The 19919-nt window shown below is 33.4% G+C and overlaps 1 protein-coding gene across 1 annotated transcript in view; it reads right to left on the minus strand.

Moving 5' to 3' along the window:
* Positions 1-7728: 7728 nt before the first annotated feature.
* PGAP1 (post-GPI attachment to proteins inositol deacylase 1) overlaps positions 7729-19919 on the minus strand; it is a 72445-nt gene continuing 60254 nt past the window's right edge. Inside the window, exons 21-27 of the mRNA XM_068968890.1 lie at positions 16790-16880; positions 15806-16003; positions 14749-14884; positions 11105-11155; positions 10462-10649; positions 8887-8991; positions 7729-7867 (exon numbers count right to left, since the gene is read on the minus strand). Coding sequence (XP_068824991.1) covers positions 7729-7867; positions 8887-8991; positions 10462-10649; positions 11105-11155; positions 14749-14884; positions 15806-16003; positions 16790-16880 — 908 coding nt within the window. The remainder of the gene's footprint in view (positions 7868-8886; positions 8992-10461; positions 10650-11104; positions 11156-14748; positions 14885-15805; positions 16004-16789; positions 16881-19919) is intronic.

Consider the following 19919-nt stretch of genomic DNA (forward strand, 5'->3'; position numbering starts at 1 on the left):
AAGCCTATGTGGGAAGCTACAAAATACCAAACTGGGAAATACTAGAAATTTTCATATTTCCTATATTTACTGTGATGTACCATGTTTATAATGTTCCATGCTTAGGCATTTAAACTTCTGAAATGCTAGACATGCCATAAAGAAATCATTTTTAAGAGTTTTTCCTGAGATGGTATTGTGGAGTATGTGAACTGGTAAGCAATTCTGCACCATGTGTTTTTGTTCACCAAATTTATTGTTGAACATTCAGAACATCAAATTATGACAGATTAAAAAGAAAGCACCAAATAATGCTACACATTAATACCTGAGCAGAGACTGAAGGCAAATATTCATCTATTAAACCCTAAACCATAACGTTGAAACACAGAGCAAAACATTCACAACACTCTATGGAGTACAATAAATAGCACTTTTTGTGAATTACAACTAGTTAAATGTAATAATGTTAATTATACCACACAAAAAGTACACACAAAATTACACATAAATGTATTTAGTACACCATACATTGTACAAAGTACTGGAGAAGGTCATGCACGTTTCAAAGGAAAAATCTGCAAGATGGCAATCATTTTTCAGTATATATTATAGGATGAATTGTTTTGTACTGCTAAGTATTATTATGTGCTGCATTTTCTGAAGGAGAATAAAATTACTGACTTGCAAATTAATGATGACTGAGTCTTTCTCAGTATAACACATAGTGCTCTATAACACAAAGTCCTCTATAAACTTTTGACTATAATATAGAAACTGATGTAGGTTGACGTGACAGCCATGTATCTTACTGTATTACATACCCTTGCCCAAACTCTTTCCATCTCAATTTGACCATGCTTTACGGAAAGACATTTCCTCTCTACACACTTTCAGAGAAATCTATATTTTTGTCTTTGATGGGAGGTAGTAGAGGTTTAATGAGAAGAAAGAAAAATGCTGAGTTTATATTCAAAATTATAAATAAAAAATATACAAAAAATTCTGAGTACACAGAGATATGGGCATCTTTCAGCAGAGACCATGAACATCCTATGAATGGAATGATTTGTTTTGACTGAAATTATATCCATTATTATAAATTAGCATAATAATAATGTAAGTCTTTACACTGAAAGAAAATCCATAAAAAAACTGGGGCCAGTTTTCTCTTGATATCTTAAAAATAACTAGGAAGAAAAAAGAGGGAAAATAATGTTTAATTATATACATGAATCTGAGTTTATATTTAATGAAAAATCATTATTGGCTAAACTAACTTTGATATACAAGGCTCAATAATCTGAGGAAAAAAATAAGTACATGTCTTAGAGAAGAATTCATGTCTTTGATAGATTATACATTAAAAAGACAAAAAAATACATTTGCAGGTTACACTTTCATGTGTATTAAATCTCAGAAATGCCACCATCCTTTCCTAAAATAAATTTATTTTCAAAAACTGTAGCCAAACTTCGTTTTCTACATCTATGAAGTTTAAGTTAATTTTAATTTGAAATGGGAACTATAGAAATTAAGAAAGGCCTGTGGAGCAATAGTTCAGCTTATACTAAGGGAAATACTGATTAACTGTTATTTAAAAATTTTTACTTCACCAGCCTCAAAGAAAAGGATTTGGGGCCAATTTGAGAAGGCCACCAATAATAAAATATATAATTATAAAACTTCAGGGCATTCTTTCAGCATTTTAAGGCACGGTCTATTTTATCTCAAACAACTATAAGTTCAAGGTCACAGTGTTAATATGCATTCAATTTTGGTCTGGTTTTTCATGGGTATGTTGCTACATTTATAGTTAGCGATAAGCTTAAGAAATGGTAATACAATCACTTCAAAACAATATATCTAAATCATTTTTATATTTTTAAAAATGTAAATATACAACTTCTTAATTTATATACACTAAAAACTGGATTTTTCTCCTTCTACAGTAGAGGCAGAGAAGATTATTTGTACCAATATTCCAACAAATACATACCTGATTATAAAGAAAACATGGTTATGTTAAATACAGGCATCTCCTATTTAGGATAAAACTATTCAACACGAAGGACAAACTCATTCCAAAAATAATGTTCACTGAATTTTTAGATCTTATACATCATTTTTTTATTATCATCTACCCCCACCTGATAATTGGATAATCAAGACCAAACATTTTAATATTTGGCTTTATCTGTTGCTTCTTTACTTCCAAGGCTACTTATGCAAACTGCATCAACATGACTGGGCAGAGAAACAGTTAACTGACATTAAATTATGGGAAAAACCGTAATATGAGGGACTGAAATTCCCTGTGAAAATTTCTATAGGAGAGAGATTAAAGAATTTCAACAATATAAACACAACAGTTTTTAATCTATCATATTCCGACTTTGCTCTCATGAGTACACTACCACATCAATGTTAACACTTCAGCATTAACACCTTGATTGTCTTTACATTTTCCTTTAAGATGTATTTTACAATGCTTACTTCATTGTACTATGTTGCATTCCAGTGGATAAATTTCCCCTGTGTGACTGTATAAAGGGAATGAATGGAAAAACATAGAAAATAAAAGAAATTCCACAAAAAACTTTCTATTACATAAATGAGAGACACCTGTACTAAAAATGATCAGGGCAATAGAATTTAAAGTTTTACAGAATGAATATGAAACAAGATTACCTAAATGATTTCTTCAACTGATACTGAAAGATCATTATCAGGTAAACCAACTTTCATCCAATAAAACCAGAGAACACTACTTCAGAGAGCAGACAAAACAGAATACATTATGCTATAAGCTTTATATATTTTCAAAGAAAAATCAGGATACAGAATATAAATTTTGATGATTTGTGTATTTAATATAAGTCCTAGAAGAAAAATACTGAAAAGATTATTTTTGCTTTAATCCCAATATGGTAAAAAAAGTTCATTGGCACAGATATCTGGAGGTATTTTTAAAATTTCATTTAGCTTTGGTGGCAAAGTGTGTTTTGCTAACCATATGAATACAGTTCTATTTTCAATGCAGAGCTTTATGCTAAAAAAAAATTCAAATGTGTTTTTTTTCCCTAAGAAAAGGGATGTAAAAAGTCCAATATGAAACAAAACAACATGAAATACAAAACATGCCTATCATTTAGGTTTTTGAACAATAGTTCTATGCTTTGTCTATAAATCTTTTAGTAGTAACATTTCTACTATATAAATACTAAAAACCAAAATAACACCAAAAAAAAATAGCCTATGAACTTTACAAAAATGGCTACTTCTAGAGTTCTTAAACTATGATTAGGGTTCACATATGCAAACAAATCTGCACTAACTAATCAAACTACATCAACAGATACAGTTTTTCAGAAGTGTTCCAAGTTACAATGTACAGAATGAGCGCAGAATAAGTCTTACTCATATATATCAAGTCCCATACAAAGTCATTAGAAATTAACTGGTATTTCAAAACAGTCATTTTTGGCGGCATAACATGCAAAACACTTTTAGAAAGTACTGCACTTGATTTAAAAAATTACAGCTAGAGACAATGTAATCAAGATGTATCAATAGCTTAGAATATCATCTAACTTTTTAAAGTGATGTTACCAATTCAGGTATATTGCTACATTTCTACTATAAATGAAATAACAGTTTATTATATTTCCAAATTTTGTTCCATTCTTCAGATTAAGTTACTAATATATAAAATTCAGTCATCTGTAATCATAATATAATTTATAAAAAATGTGAATTCTTGAGCATTTAGAGTACACATACTCAGATTTGGATTACTGATTTGACTTTTCTTTCCTATTATTCTTATTAAAAGTAAAGAACATAAGTAGCTTTACAAGCTTTCTATTTCCTCAGGGTGTTAAAATATACTGTGAAAGAATGCATGAGTAATAATGTATAAGCAAAATTCATTACAGAACTTGAAATGTCCTTTGTTCCAAAAGACTGGGATAAAATTTCAGCTCCTAATCATCTTAGCATTTTGTAAAAGTATCTTCTACATTTACCTTACACGGCAAGAAGTTTTCTGTCTGGGTCTAATTTCAAAACACAAAGACTTTTATTGCTTCTTTTATTCCTGGGGGAGTGCTATACTCTTCAAATTGACACCCCCCCAAAAAAAAACTTCACAAGGTTTTCTTGTTTCCTGTAATTTCATAAATCTAAAACACAGAGAAAACACAAAGTGATGATGAAAAATAATCAACAAATACCTTAGTCACAGAAGTCCCTATACATTAAAAAAATTCTTCCCAACTAGTTTTAATAACAAGTTACTAAAAAATTGCAAATGTGGCACTGTAAGGCTTTACTCTAAACCTCACAATAAAGCAAGATATTACATTAATTTACACCTAATTCTTAAGATGAAAATACAGGCCAACTGAATGGTCTGGGATTCAGGAATCAACAGTTCTAGCTTTCCTCATCATCTCCATTTTCCTATTTCTCCAGAGCTTTCAAGAATAAACTGAAAACTGAGTTTCACCTTTAATTGTTTTATTTCCCTTGACCACCTTCTGTAAGAGATGCTAATCAACAGTGAGGTGAAAAGAATACACTATGCTGTAAGTGAAAAACCTGAAGAGTTAAGAATGGGAACTAGATAGATAATGAACAAATCAGATAATCTGTCTCATGAAAGTATGTGTGTGTGGTGGAAACGTGCAGCGTCTGCATGAGTGGCAGGGTAATCAACAAAAACCATTTACTAGGCCTATTATAGTCATTCATTTCTTTTCCTTACTGTATAATCATGCAGATATTATAGTGTAGTTCACACGAGAAGTATTCCATTATATACATAGGAACTTATCTGACTGAAATATTAAAAAAATTAAAGATTAATCAATACATGATCAATATATACTGAAGAGACACAAAGTCAGTGTTAATCAGGCACAAATGGGTTTTTTTATTTTTTAGGACTAGTGTTTTAAATACTTTCATTCTGGTAAGAATCAAGAAAAGAGCTAGCAGAAATTATATACTTTCTAACATGAAAAAGATAAAAAAAAAAGTGTTAATAATTTCTATCATATTATCTGCTCCAAATTGTAACAGTAGTAACTCCAGAGGATCAGAAACACTGAAAGTACTCAGTGTTTATCCTGTTCAGGCTATATTTGATCTAGGTATCAACAATAGGGTCTAGGAGTAATTTTTATAAGTTAAAAGCTCAAAAAAATCTAAATAAAGATGTTATAACAACAAAGCTCAGAAGTTTTCTAAATGAGACAATCCCTAACTGCCAACAGTTTCACTTTTAGTAACATTTCTGATAAACCTGTGCTGTTTGGCCAGCTAATAATATAGGTATGCTTGAAAGAATGTGTAATTTAAAGACAAAGGACTTTCCTTTTCTCAAGCAATAGAAACATTAGTTTTACTAATCTTCAGAAAGAGACTACCTTCTCATCTCTGATAGTTATTTGGGTTTAAATTACATTAGGACTTGATGAAGACCCTCTGAAAATGAGTGTGTATGTGTGTGTCTGTGTGTGTGTGAATTATGTATAAGAACCCAAACTACTGTTGTTTATACATGCTTAATTAGAATCCTTTAGTGGTCCTAAAATGAAATATTTTGTTGGAATAAGACTTTAGGACTACATGGTAACTACAATCATGTGAAAATATTTTCATGAAAATTAGTGTGTCTAATCTGCTGCTTTAAAAAGCTAACACACTACCCACAAATGAGAAATTTAAGCTTGTCACATTTTACCAATGAGCAGAAATGACTAAACAAGGAGTCTTTAGATCACATAAACACAATGATTATAGCTGTCAATTGTGATGAAAGTACAGGCCAAATTAGATGATTCTAATTAATGAATTTGTTTAGGTTCTGTATATGGAATTAAGTTCAAATTTACAAATATATATTTAACCTGTAACTTGAAATACAACTACACCTGAGTGAAAAAACAAAAGACATCCTATGCGTAAAAGTTGCTATGAGCATCTGTATAGCTAAACCTAGGCATACGTATCCTTGTTTAAATATATATGTGACATGTCATGGGAAAGTGCACTCTTTCCTTTCAGGTTTATATTTTAATCCCTTTTGCTACTTTTAGCAAACAAACAAGAGCCTGGTATGCCTGCCATGTCTATTATAAGGTTATCACTTCCCTTTAATGATCCCAGTAAGTGAAAATATGAATACTGAACATAAAGCTGAGAAAGAGAATAGAATAAAAAAACTTATAACTCTTAGAGATGACAGCAAGATCCTCTTCAACTGATAACAGTAACGACATGAGGAACAACTGAGAAAAGAAGTGAGGTAACCCTCCATAGGCAGTAAAATGGGGGTGACTCTCTAAAAGGCAGTAACAGCTGAGAGGTTGTAATGGAATTCAGTTGCAATGGCAGGTAAAATGAACCTGGTACTCTTGGACATTCCTTGGCACTAACAAGGACACAAGTTCACAAGTGCAACTGTGAAGTTACTGGAACATAAGAACTACACTTGAAAAGTTTTGGGTATTTACAGCATACACATTGGAAGGAAGGACTCTATCACCCAGGTATACCCCAGCCTGAGTTATATCTACTTTCTAAAAACAAGCTGAAATCTGGAATGAAATGTAATATTACTCTTATCTGTCAAATAGTAATTACCTTGGCAAATTAAGATTCTACTATTGAACCTAATGACTAAATACGCCAACTTATTCAGGTATATTGTTGATACTTATGCTATTAATGGAATAACAGTTTTCCACTGTTATTCCATTAATAGTTTAATTCTATACATTAAATAGTTTAATTCTATACTGCACTTGATCATGCTGATTTTTTTCCCTATAGGAGACAAAAACCTGTGAAAATGCAGTTTTTTTTTCTGACTACTGGAGTTTAGTTATTTTAATGATCCATCATGACCCGAGACACTGGGCAACCATGGGGTCAGTGAATTAAATAAAATGGTACAGACTGAATGACTGAACTGCTCCAATGCCTATAGGTAAATATCTATGAGAATTTGCTTCAAATTTAGCAATACATCTCTTCAATAGTCTCCTGATAATCACTAAGAACACAAAATAAGATTCTTATTTGAAAAGCAAGAAGAAATTTTCATTAAGTTTTAAATTTGAATTATGTTTCCATTCACCAATCTTGCTTGGTTATCAAGAAAACATGTCTCCTTTGAACTTAAAGCATATTTTCATAGATGTAAGAAACAAAAGATCTATTTTGTTCACTCTGGCTGCCAAAAACTAAAGATTGTGGCTATTTTATTTCTGATAAAGCAGTTTAAATTTCATTAATCTTTTAAGACTTATTTTTCAATATATATAGTATAGCAAATACAAACTAACCCACTTTTCAGAAGAAAGCTTGATGAAATGAGCAGAATGTTTGAGGTGATGAGATAAAAAACAATGCTACATTTACTGAGTGTTTAGGAGAAGATCCTGGCATGGCCAATCAAGCAGACTAGCTTTGCAGAGAAGTCCTCAAAGACAGTGGCCACCATATCCTTTTACTAATTTTTCAAAAATGACTAGTACACAGATGTCATACCACAAAACAAAACCATGCTTCAACTACTTTCCTCAAGCATTACAAAACTAATTTCCTGTCTTCAACTTTGTAAAAATAGACTTGTCTTCTCCAAAGGATCTTGCTGTTGACACTGATGGATCTGTGTTGTTCCCACTTAATACTGGCCCTAAAGGCATAAATCATCTTTATCATTCCTTAAATCCAATCTTACATAAAGTTGCATAATGCATGGAGTAAAAGAGGAATGAAGACAAAGCATGGAACCCTGTATAAGTGTGATGACCCAAAAGCAATCACACCAACAGCCAGAGGAAGTGGAAACTGTGAAGTAGTCTTCAATAATTTACTGTAAAGAGACAGAAATATACATTATAATGTTAACTTACTCAGTGAACAAAAACTGAATATGTCAATCTTTTATACAGTTTTGTAAAGTATTCTATGTGATGTTTAGATAAAGTAATTTTTCACATAAAGAATTTAACAGTCCATATTTAAAAAAAATATCAGTATGAATAAATTTTGGCTGGAAAAGAGAAACATATTCTATTAAGTAAATAACCAGTTTTGCTTATTCTTTTAAATTTTAAGCACAAAAAAATACTAGTTGGACTTATATTCAGCAATTTGACTTTTTAGAGATTTATCTTAATAAGGAAAAAAATCAATAATGTTTACTACGATATAGCTACAGAAATATTTATTTTCAACCTATTTAATATCAGCAAAAAGCTTCAACCAAAAAAAAAAAATCCTTAATTCCTAACAGGAGCATATAAGACAAGACACTAAATATTAAAAAATACTCTGAAAACAGAAACTGAGGGATTAAGAAATATACCGAAGAACACAAAGCCTTAGATTTAAACCCCAGATCTGCCTGATTTTAGAATATCTGCAACTATCTGCCAGAATCAACTGAAAACACTCTCAGAGCAAATAAGCAGTCAATGAAAGGTAAAATTTTATTATGGAAAATCTTAAACATATATATAAGTAGATTAACAGTACAATGAACCTCATGGACCCATCCCCCAGCTTCAGAAATTATCGAGTCATGGCCAATCCTACTTCATCTATATTACTACCTACTTTCAACTTCTGTATTTTATTGGAAGCAAACTTAAATATCAACTATTTTAAGGATTAACTTTTTAAAGAAAAAAATTATTATATGCTAACAAATAAAACCCAAAATTAAGAAAACATAATACATTTGCACCTAAGCTGTATATTTACATATAAACCTAATTACTATTAAGGGATCACCTTTAGTATTGTCCATGTAATTAGGAACGAAAGGTATGATCCAGACATAAAATACCAGGAATAGATGAGAGAAAAAGAAAGATTAAAAGACTATACCTTGATTTTATTGAAGTAGTGTAAGTATTTCCAAGAATTGCCATAGTTGGAATAAGGATAAATGCCAAAGGTTTACATGGATCAGGATTAAGTTTAAAGTAATACCTAGATCAGAAAGAAAAAAAAAACATAAATCAACAAAGCATAGCCCATCATTTTAAATTATCAAAATCAATCAATAAATTTCAAAACCTTACAATTACAATGTAGATATAATAAAGCTCTAAAGTGTTCATAAAATCATTAATAAATTTTGCTCTACATCATCTTTATACTCAAGGTTTTAGATGGAGAATTATATTCAGAAGCTACTAAAGGAAATGAAAATATCCAATATGGAAGCACTTCCTTTCTGTTAGTATATGCCTGAAAGGTCATATACAGATATTTCATAAAACAAATTATTTAAAATATATTTAAATTGTTTTATTTAAATAAGATAAAAAAATAAAACTTTACACAAAGTAACTGTCCCTTATTTTTTCTTTAAATTTATTGTCCCTTATTTTTTAAAATCCAAATTCTCATCTCTTGCATTGAGTGAGATACCTACAGCCTTTCAGAATCATAAATTTGGGCTCCTGAAGTGGTTTTCTCCCCAAATCTGTGATCAAAAATCTGGACCTTGATTAAAGTAAGGGACTTACTAAGTCACTTCAGTCATGTCTGACTCTGCATCTCTATGGACCATAACTTGCCAGGCTCCTCTGTCCAAGGGATTTTCTAGGCAAGAATACTGGATTGGGTTGCCATACCCTCCTCCAGGGGATCTTCCCAACCCAGAGATCGAACTTGCATCTTTTAAGTCTCCTGCATTAGCAGACAGGTATTTTACTAACACTACCTGGGAAGCCCAAAATAAGGGACAGAGGAAGGAGATTAACATATGGTAACCAGTGATTTAATTTATTGAACTTGTTTTGATTCATCTGACTTTTCAAAAAAACCACCTCCAATATGTAGATAATCTGAAAATTTTATATCATTTCTAAAATCTATATTAATCAGGAGTTCACTATTAACTGAATAAGGGAGCTTTTTTAAAAGACAATTTAATAAAAAGTAAATATTCTAGAAATAACCTTAGGCATTTTTAGGCTTTATTTAACCTAGCACACAAATGAGTTTTCAGTAGTGAAATACCTGATCACTTACTTTAGTTCAATGTGTAGGACACATCAGAAAAGTACACACTTCCTTCATTATTTCTATTATTTTAAATGTAGCATTTATCTTCCCCTCAATTTAATATAAAATTGATAAGTTGAAAAATTAAAGCACTAACATTATGAATACATTAACTCAGCAAAATAAAGCACATTTTCACATATTTCTAGACTCAAAAAAGGTTAAAGGAAAAGTAAATAAAATAGAATTCCCCCCTATTGGGCAGATTTTAGGGAAGTTTATATTCTCATGGAAAAAAAGAAAATGTGAATATGCTAAAAATAAATTTCAGATAAAAGCTTCTTGTTCTTGTGAAAGTTTTATGAATCATTAGGGATCTTGCAAGCTCTACTTACAGATATTTATCATTTAAACCACATAAATTATAACTATATAAATAAAACTTACCTAAGATTCTTTAGCCAATAAATTAAAGATGGCATGCTGAGTAATACAATCCATGTTAATAAGTTAATCAAAGTACTGTGCATTCGAAGACTATCTTCAGCATCACTGGCAGATAAACGGAGATGGTGTACTACAGAGTCTTTATGGTGATTGGATTTTTTTTCACTTCTTCTAGAGTGTTTGGGATTCTATAAAGCAGTAAAGCAAAAATATTGAGATATTACGTAAAATTATGTGTTACTTTATTTAGAATCATACTCAGTTATCGAACAGCTGAATATAGTTTTTCATTACCAAACTGATATAAAATACTGAAATTATCTTATTTGAAAGTATTTTAAGCAGTTGTCAGTTATAAAACTTATTCCATTGACTTGATATTTCCACTGCTAAGAATATATCCTCTAAGTAATTACTTAAAATAAAATTTAAGAGATAATTGTAATAACAAAGGCAACTTAACTACTAACATCGAATTAAATGATAATCTCTATGTCTTATTTTAATAATCATTAGGTACCATTTTCCTAAAGCTATTTAAATTCAAATATTGTAAACTTCTAAATATTATAAAATTCTAACTGTTTTTTAATAAACTTTTATGTTTTTCCATGTTCTATAAGGTTATGAAAATAAAACTTACCACAGTCTGGCTATTTTTAAAAGTTGTTAGGCTGGCTTGCAGATGAACAATCTATGAAGAAGAAAAGACATTAATTTTACTTTTATTTTGAAACAAAAGACAACCATTTTTATAGAAATTGAGAAGTATTATAATTTGAAATTTTTAAAATCTAAATAAATAAAAATCCATTTCAACATTTAAAAACATTCTTTTAGAAAAGATAAATAATAGCTACATGTGCTTGCTATCATGGATTAAAAATCAGAAACAAAATAAAACATCACAGAGTATGTTGGGGCTAGAATATAATGTTAATCTTTCCACACTGTGTGACACTATGCTTGAATGGTGCCTTGCTAATGCAACTTAAAATGTTATGTCAGTCAAAAATTTGACTGTGCTGAAGCACAGTATATACATCTTAACAAGTGTTATATAATCTAAATCTTTGAAAATCGAAACTCAATTATATAGGATGGTAAAATGTTTACAAGAACCTGGGAAAGTCTACAAATTTATTAGGTATGCTTAAGTATTTGAGAAAGTTTTTCTTACTGTGTCAGTTGTTTGAAATATTCACCTAAAAAACTAAAAACTAAAAATATTGTATTTATAAATCAAGTTAATTTATATTTATATTTATAAATAAAACTCTGAATACAGTTTTTTCTGACGGTCTTACTTTTCCTCTGAAAACTGAAAGTAATCTATAATGGCATATATTTAGTGTAAAGTGTTAGTCGCTCAGTTGTGTCTGTGTCTTTGTGACCCCATGGACTACATACAGCCCATCAGGCTCCTCTGTTCATGGGATCTTCCTAACCCAGGGATGGAACCTGGGTCGCCTGCATTGCGGGCAAATTCTTTATAGTCTGAGCCACCAGGGAAGCCCATTTGTATTAAATGCATATACAAATAAGTCTTTGCTAGGAAAAAAAAAAAGGAAAGAAATTATTATCCTTTCTGATATCAACTAACTCTATATAAGGTTAATGTGGAGCTCATGCAATTATATTATCCTGAATTTTCCTGCAAAGCTGTCAGTCTTTTTAGAAGTGTTTTTCATTTCTTCAGTAAAATTACCAGCTTAATTATTTTTATCATTGTCTTATGATTCTTCAGCAACATTTGTAACATTCTGCATGTTTCAGCATGACCAACAACTTGATCCAATTGACATAACCAATTATTATGTCTATTATCCATGTTCAAAGAAAAGTTATGAACAAACTGTTTTGGGAGAATGTTTTTCAAAAAGTTAACATTATTTGCCAAAGCATCAAGTAATGTGAAACAGATTACATCTCTTAACAAAGAAACTCAATTCAGATAAGTAACTTCAGTTCTATAGTTAACTTCATATATCTGAAATAGTTCAGTTCAGTTCAGTTCAGTCGCTCAGTCGTGTCCGACTCTTTGCGACCCCATGAATCGCAGCACACCAGGCCTCCCTGTCCATCACCATCTCCCGGAGTTCACTCACTCACGTCCATCGAGTCCGTGATGCCATCCAGCCATCTCATCCACTGTCGTCCCCTTCTCCTCCTGCCCCCAATCCCTCCCAGCATCACAGTCTTTTCCAATGAGTCAACTCTTCGCATGAGGTGGCCAAAGTACTGGAGTTTCAGCTTTAGCATCATTCCTTCCATAATCCCAGGGTTGATCTCCTTCAGAAGACTGGCTGGATCTCCTTGCAGTCCAAGGGATTCTCAAGAGTTTTCCCCAACACCATAGTTCAAAACCATCAATTCTTCAGCGCTCAGCCTTCTTTACAGTCCAACTCTCACATCCATACATGACCACTGGAAAAACCATAACCTTGACTAGACGGACCTTAGTCGGCAAAGTAATGTCTCTGCTTTTGAATATACTATCTAGGTTGGTCATAACTTTCCTTCCAAGGAGTAAGCATCTTTTAATTTCATGGCTGCAGTCACCATCTGCAGTGATTTTGGAGCCCCCCAAAATAAAGTCTGACACTGTTTCCACTGTTTCCCCATCTATTTCCCATGAAGTGATGGGACAAGATGCCATGATCTTCGTTTTCTGAATGTTGAGCTTTAAGCCAACTTTTTCGCTCTCCTCTTTCACTTTCATCAAGAGGCTTTTTAGTTCCTCTTCACTTTCTGCCATAAGGGTGGTGTCATCTGCATATCTGAGATGATTGATATTTCTCCCGGCAATCTTGATTCCAGCTTGTGTTTCTTCCAGTCCAGTGTTTCTCATGATGTACTCTGCATAGAAGTTAAACAAGCAGGGTGACAATATGCAGCCTTGACGTACTCCTTTTCCTGTTTGGAACCAGTCTGTTGCTCCATGTTCAGTTCTAACTGTTGCTTCCTGACCTGCATACAGATTTCTCACGAGGCAGGTCAGGTGGTCTGGTATTCCCATCTCTTTCAGAATTTTCCACAGTTTATTGTGATCCACACAGTCAAAGGCTTTGGCATAGTCAATAAAGCAGAAATAGATGTTTTTCTGGAACTCTCTTGCTTTTTCCATGATCCAGCGGATGTTGGCAATTTGGTCTCTGGTTCCTCTGCCTTTTCTAAAACCAGCTTGAACATCAGGAAGTTCACAGTTCACGTATTGCTGAAGTCTGGCTTGGAGAATTTTGAGCATTACTTTACTAGCGTGTGAGATGAGTGCAATTGTGTGGTAGTTTGAGCATTCTTTGGCATTTCCTTTCTTTGGAATTGGAATGAAAACTGACCTTTACCAGTCCTGTGGCCACTGCTGAGTTTTCCAAATTTGCTGGCATATTGAGTGCAGCACTTTCACAGCATCATCTTTCAGGATTTGAAATAGCTCAACTGGAATTCCATCACCTCCACTAGCTTTGTTAATAGTGATGCTTTCTAAGGCCCACTTGACTTCACATTCCAGGATGTCTGGCTCTAGATGAGTGATCACATCATCATGATTATCTGGGTCATGAAGATCTTTTTTGTACAGTTCTTCCGTGTATTCTTGCCACCTCTTCTTAATATCTTCTGCTTCTGTTAGGTCCAGACCATTTCTGTCCTTTATCGAGCCCATCTTTGCATGAAATGTTCCCTTGGTATCTCTAATTTTCTTGAAGAGATCTCTAGTCTTTCCCATTCTGTTCTTTTCCTCTGTTTCTTTGCACTGATCGCTGAAGAAGGCTTTCTTATCTCCTCTTGCTATTCTCTGGAACTCTGCATTCAGATGCTTATATCTTTCCTTTTCTCCTTGGCTTTTCACCTCTCTTCTTTTCACGGCTATTTGTAAGGCCTCCCCAGACAGCCATTTTGCTTTTTCAAATTTCTTTTCCATGGGGATGGTCTTGATCCCTGTCTCCTGTACAATGTCACAAACCTCATTCCATAGTTCATCAGGCACTCTATCTATCAGATCTAGGCCCTTAAATCTATTTCTCACTTCCACTGTATAATCATAAGGGATTTGATTTAGGTCATACATGAATGGTCTAGTGGTTTTCCCTACTTTCTTCAATTTAAGTCTGAATTTGATAATAAGGAAATAGTTAAGAAGTTAAAAAAAAATCTTTACACATAAGCCTGTTATATAACAGAATGTTACTGCAACAGTGATTGAAAAAAAGTTTTTCACAACTATGGGTAATTCAATGCCTGCCTGATACACAACTCAGGCCTTCTTGCTTTATTTATTTGACATACCTTAAACACATAGTAAAGATAAGTAAGAAGTATGGCAAAAGCTCCACAAGTTGTCCAGCTAATGAGGATCAAAACAATTGTCAAAATGGGCAAGTCTGGTGATATTATCTTGATATCTTTAGGAAGTTCGGAGGGCCTGGAATAACAAGAATAATATTTTAAAAGCATATTAACAGTCACAATTAAGGAGAAAACAGTATAGTGCTCTGTCAGCTTCTCCTTATTAATCTGCAAGCATTACTATAAGGTAAATAGTAAAGCTTTTAAAAATAAAGATGATGGTGTCACATATTTTAAAATTCTGTTATATACTGTGATAGTTTCTCTTGCATTTAGATATACTATGGATAGTATCAGAACTAAAAGAGAAAAAATATTGTTAAAGATAATTATTACTTATAGGCTCTGTACCACACAATTCCAATCTTGACATGAAAAGAAATCATTTTCTGTTTTTAAAGTCTCAAGGTCACTCATACATCTCATGATGTTAATGTCAGAAGCAGTTTAGAAGAAACGGAGGAAGAATGTATCATGAGGAGAGTTAATTAACAGAAACTACATCACTGGTTTACCTGAAAAACCTCCCAGCAACTTCAAACCATGTCTTTGGATCATAATAGAACCCTAGGCAATGCTTTTGGAACTCTTACACATCTCATCTAATCTGATCCTACATATTAAGACTGGAGTCTCTTGCTCTCAGGTGTGACTGAAAACCACCACGTAAAATCATTGCCAGAAAACAAACAATTCCCCCTTGAAAAGATTTAAACAGTGAAATTTAAAAATACTTGTGCACTCTGTTAAACTTTTTTGATTTCTTTACCATCTTAAACACTATGGTCAAAATCAAATGTAGCATTTAACTTGAAATAAATCATTATCTATGACAGAAATGTAAGTTTGAACACTAACCCCATGTTTTGCTACTTATACATTTTTCCTTAGATATTATATTTTAGTGAAAGCAAAGTAATCTTAAGGTTCTCTATCAGAATATGATTTTTTTCTTACTTAAGAGCAATAAGAAAGCTTTTAGTCACTCATTCTTTACCTTTTCAAAGCTAGCCACAATGAAGAAAGAAGTCTCACAGATGTAGAAGAGAGTAGGCCACCCCAGTAGGCAGTACATGTTCCAAACAGAAAAAGAATCAAAGATACAAGGGGGAAACACATACTCTGACTAGTTAAAACGATGGCATCTAATTCTGGTAACAGTAACATATCCCATAATTCTTTAAACCATTTATATCTGTGGATAAAAGAAAACAAACAAACAAAAAAAAGCAAATGATACAATAAAAGCAAAAATATCAACAACTCTCATTCAAGGATTTAACAATTGAAGCGTTTGACCATTCACTAGAGTCCTCAAAGTTCCATGGTATTAAATTTGCAATTATCCTGAAAAAACAAACTTCAATTCCTTGTAAGGAACTAGTGAGTCTACTGATCTTCAAAGATATGAGTCTTAAGTTTCAAAGCAGTTTAACTCTTTTCTTGTAATCCTTGTATTGAAGTCATAATTTTTTTTAAGTTAGAAAGACAATAGCTAATTATAATGACAAAAGAAAAGATATCTAAGCAATGCTTCTTAATCCCCCTCCCCAAAAATCAGAATAAATTAAGAATGCAATGTTAAGTAGGGTAAAGAGATCTAAAATATACGTTGGATGGGAAGTAACAAAAAGTGTTCTGAGGCACTGTTTCATCAGTATCTTACAGCACTTACAGTTCATAAATCTGGTATACCCAAAGATCATGGACTATATACATTCTTTTGGAAATGTTAAAGTCCTGGTATATTTACAAGCTAAGTTTACACTGTAATAATTACTTTTCAATAAATACCTTTGAAATGGTTAAACTACTGAAGTAAACGTTGATGTGCTTATTAGGCCTTTGCCTAAGAGAAAAATTCCATTTAATAAAACAAGTCAATTGTCTTATTTGTATGAAAATTTATGCTCCATATTTGAGCCAAGCATAATATTCTATACATAAAATTAAAATCATTACCACAGATAATAAAACTTACCCCAATAGAAACTTAACCATAATTACAAAAGGATCAACTTTGTATGGTTTGGCTTCTTTATCCAACAGAGTAGCATATTCTAAGCAATGACCTAGTGATTAAAAAAATATATATGTAGTAGAGAATTCACAGTAATTAAATATGAGACATATTACATCCTGCATTGTTTACAAGAATACCATATTACATGTGAGAAAGCAAGAGTCTTTATTATTCTAATTTGAAATGCAATCAAAACTACAATGAAGTCTGGTCAAAATGGCTATGACTAAAAACTCCACAAATAATTATTGTTAGAGAGGATGAAATGGAGAAGGAAATGGCAACTCACTCCAGGATCCCTGCCTGGGAAATCCCATGGGCAGAGGAGCCCTGCAGGCTACAGTCCACGGGGTCACAAAAAGAGTTGGACATGACTGAGGGAACTTGCACTTCAGAGAGGCTGTGGAGAAAACAATGTACCTTCTACACTGTTGGTGGAAATGGAAGTTGGTGCAGCAACTATGGGAAACAGTATGAGGTTCTTTAAAAACTAAAAACAGAACTACTCTATGATCCAGAACCGTAAGCAGAACGTATGCAGGTCAAGAAGCAACAGTTCTAACAGGACATGGAACAACGGACTGGTTCCAAACTGAGAAAGGAGTATGTCAAGGCTATACATTGTCAGCTTGCTTATTTAACTTCTATGCAGAGTACATCATGTAAAATGCTGGGTTGGATGAAGCACAAGCTGGAATCAAGACTGCTGGGAGAAATATCAATCACCTCAAATATGCAGATGACACCACCCTTATGGGAGAAAGTGAAGAGGAACTAAAAAGCCTCTTGATGAAAGTGAAAGAGGAGAGCGAAAAAGCTGGCTTAAAATTTAACATTCAAAAAAGGAAGATCACGGCATCTGGTCCCATCACTTCATGGCAAATAGATGGGAAACAATGGAAACAGAGACACACTTTGTTTTCTTGGGCTCCAAAATCACTGCAGGTGGTGACTGTAGCCATGAAATTAAAAGATGCTTGCTCCTTGGAAGAAAAGCTATGACCAACCTAGACAGCATATTAAAAAGCAGAGATATTATTTTGCCAACAAAGGTCTGTCTAATCAAAGCTATGGTTTTTCTAGTAGTCATATATGGATGTGAGAGCTGGACCATAAAGAAAGCTGAGCACTGAAGAATTGATGTTTTTGAACTGTGGTGTTGGAGAAGACTCGTGAGAGTCTGTTGGACAGTAAGGAGATCAAACAAGTCAATTCTAAAGGAAATCAGTCCTGAACATTCACTGCAAGGACTGCTTTTGAAGCTGAAGCTCCAATACTCTTGGCACCTGATGCAAAGAACTGACTCATTGGAAAAGACCCCGATGCTGGGAAAGACTGAAAGTGGGAGGAGAAGGGGATGACAGAGGATGAGACGGTTGGATGGCATCACTGCCTCAATGGACATGAGTTTGAGCAAGCTCTGTGAGCTGGTGATGACTAGAGAAGACTGGTGTGCTGCAGTCCATGTCATCACAAAGAGTCAGACATGACTGAGCAACTGAACTGACGATCCAGAAATCCTACTCCTGGGTATATAGCCAGACAAAACTCTAATTCAAAAAGATACATGCAACCCTATGTTCATAGCAGCACTATTCACAACAGCCAAGACGTAGAAATAACTTAAATGTCCGTTGACAGATGAATAGATATGATACATATATACAATGGAATATTACTCAGCCATTAAAAAGAACAAAAATGCCATTTGCAGCAACATGGATGCAGCTAGAGATTATCATACTAAGTGAAGTAAGACAGAAAAAGAAAAACAAATATCACATGATAGCACTCATTAGTGGAACCTAAAATATGACACAACTGAACCTATCTACGAAAGAGACTCGTGGACACAGAGAACAGACTTGTTGCCAGGGAGGAAGGGGTTGGGGGAAGGATGGAGTGGCAGTTTGGGTTTAGCAGATGTAAGTTTTTATATAGAGAATGGATAAATGACAAGGTCCTACTGTATAGCAGAGAGAACTATATTCACTATCCTAAACAAAATGGAAAAGAATATAAAAAACAATGCACATATGTATAATAACTGAATTACTTTGCTGTATAGCAGAAATTAGCATATTATAAATCAACTATACTTCAATTAAAAAATTTAAAAACATAAATATACCATACAAATATTAATTTAGTGGTTCTCAGACAAGAGTACATATTCAATCATCGTTTGTGAAACAAACTCAGGAAGCTGAGGCTATGGTTTCATCATTTGTATTTTTATAAAGCCCCACAGGTGAGCTGTTTTTTAAAAACAATTTTACTGAGATATAATTCTCCCAACTCAAAATTCACCCATTTGAAATATATGCAATTCAGTGGTTTTTAGTACATTCAAAGAGTATGCATTCACCACTCCAGTCAGTCTTAAAACATTTTCATTTCTCCCAAAGAAACAGTTCCTCTTAACTGAAACCTCCAATACATCCCCATTTTAGGCAACCAAACTAAAAGACGCTTACTCCTTGGAAGAAAAGATATGACCAACCTAGATAGCATATTGAAAAGCAGAGACATTACTTTGCCAACTAACATCCGTCTAGTCAAGGCTATGGTTTTTCCTGTGGTCATGTATGGATGTGAGAGTTGGACTGTGAAGAAGGCTAAGCACCGAAGAATTGATGCTTGTGAACTGTGGTGTTGGAGAAGACTGTTGCGAGTCCCTTGGACTGCAAGGAGATCCAACCAGTCCATTCTGAAGGGGATCAGCCCTGGGATTTCTTTGGAAGGAATGATGCTAAAGCTGAAACTCCAGTACTCTGGCCACCTCATGCAAAGAGTTGACTCATTGGAAAAGACTCTGATGCTGGGAGGGATTGGGGGCAGGAGGAGAAGGGGTCAACAGAGGATGAGATGGCTGGATGGCATCACTGACTCGATGGACGTGAGTCTGAGTGAACTCCGGGAGTTGGTGTTGGACAGGGAGGCCTGGCATGCTGCGATTCATGGGGTCGCAAAGAGTCAGACACGACTGAGCAACTGAACTGAACTGAACCTACTTTCTATCTCTATAGACTGGCTTACTCTGAGGATGTCATAAAAATGGAATCATACATTATGTGGTCATTTGTGA

Source organism: Capricornis sumatraensis, chromosome 3 (genome assembly GCF_032405125.1).
Source record: "Capricornis sumatraensis isolate serow.1 chromosome 3, serow.2, whole genome shotgun sequence".
Lineage (NCBI taxonomy): Eukaryota > Metazoa > Chordata > Mammalia > Artiodactyla > Bovidae > Capricornis > Capricornis sumatraensis.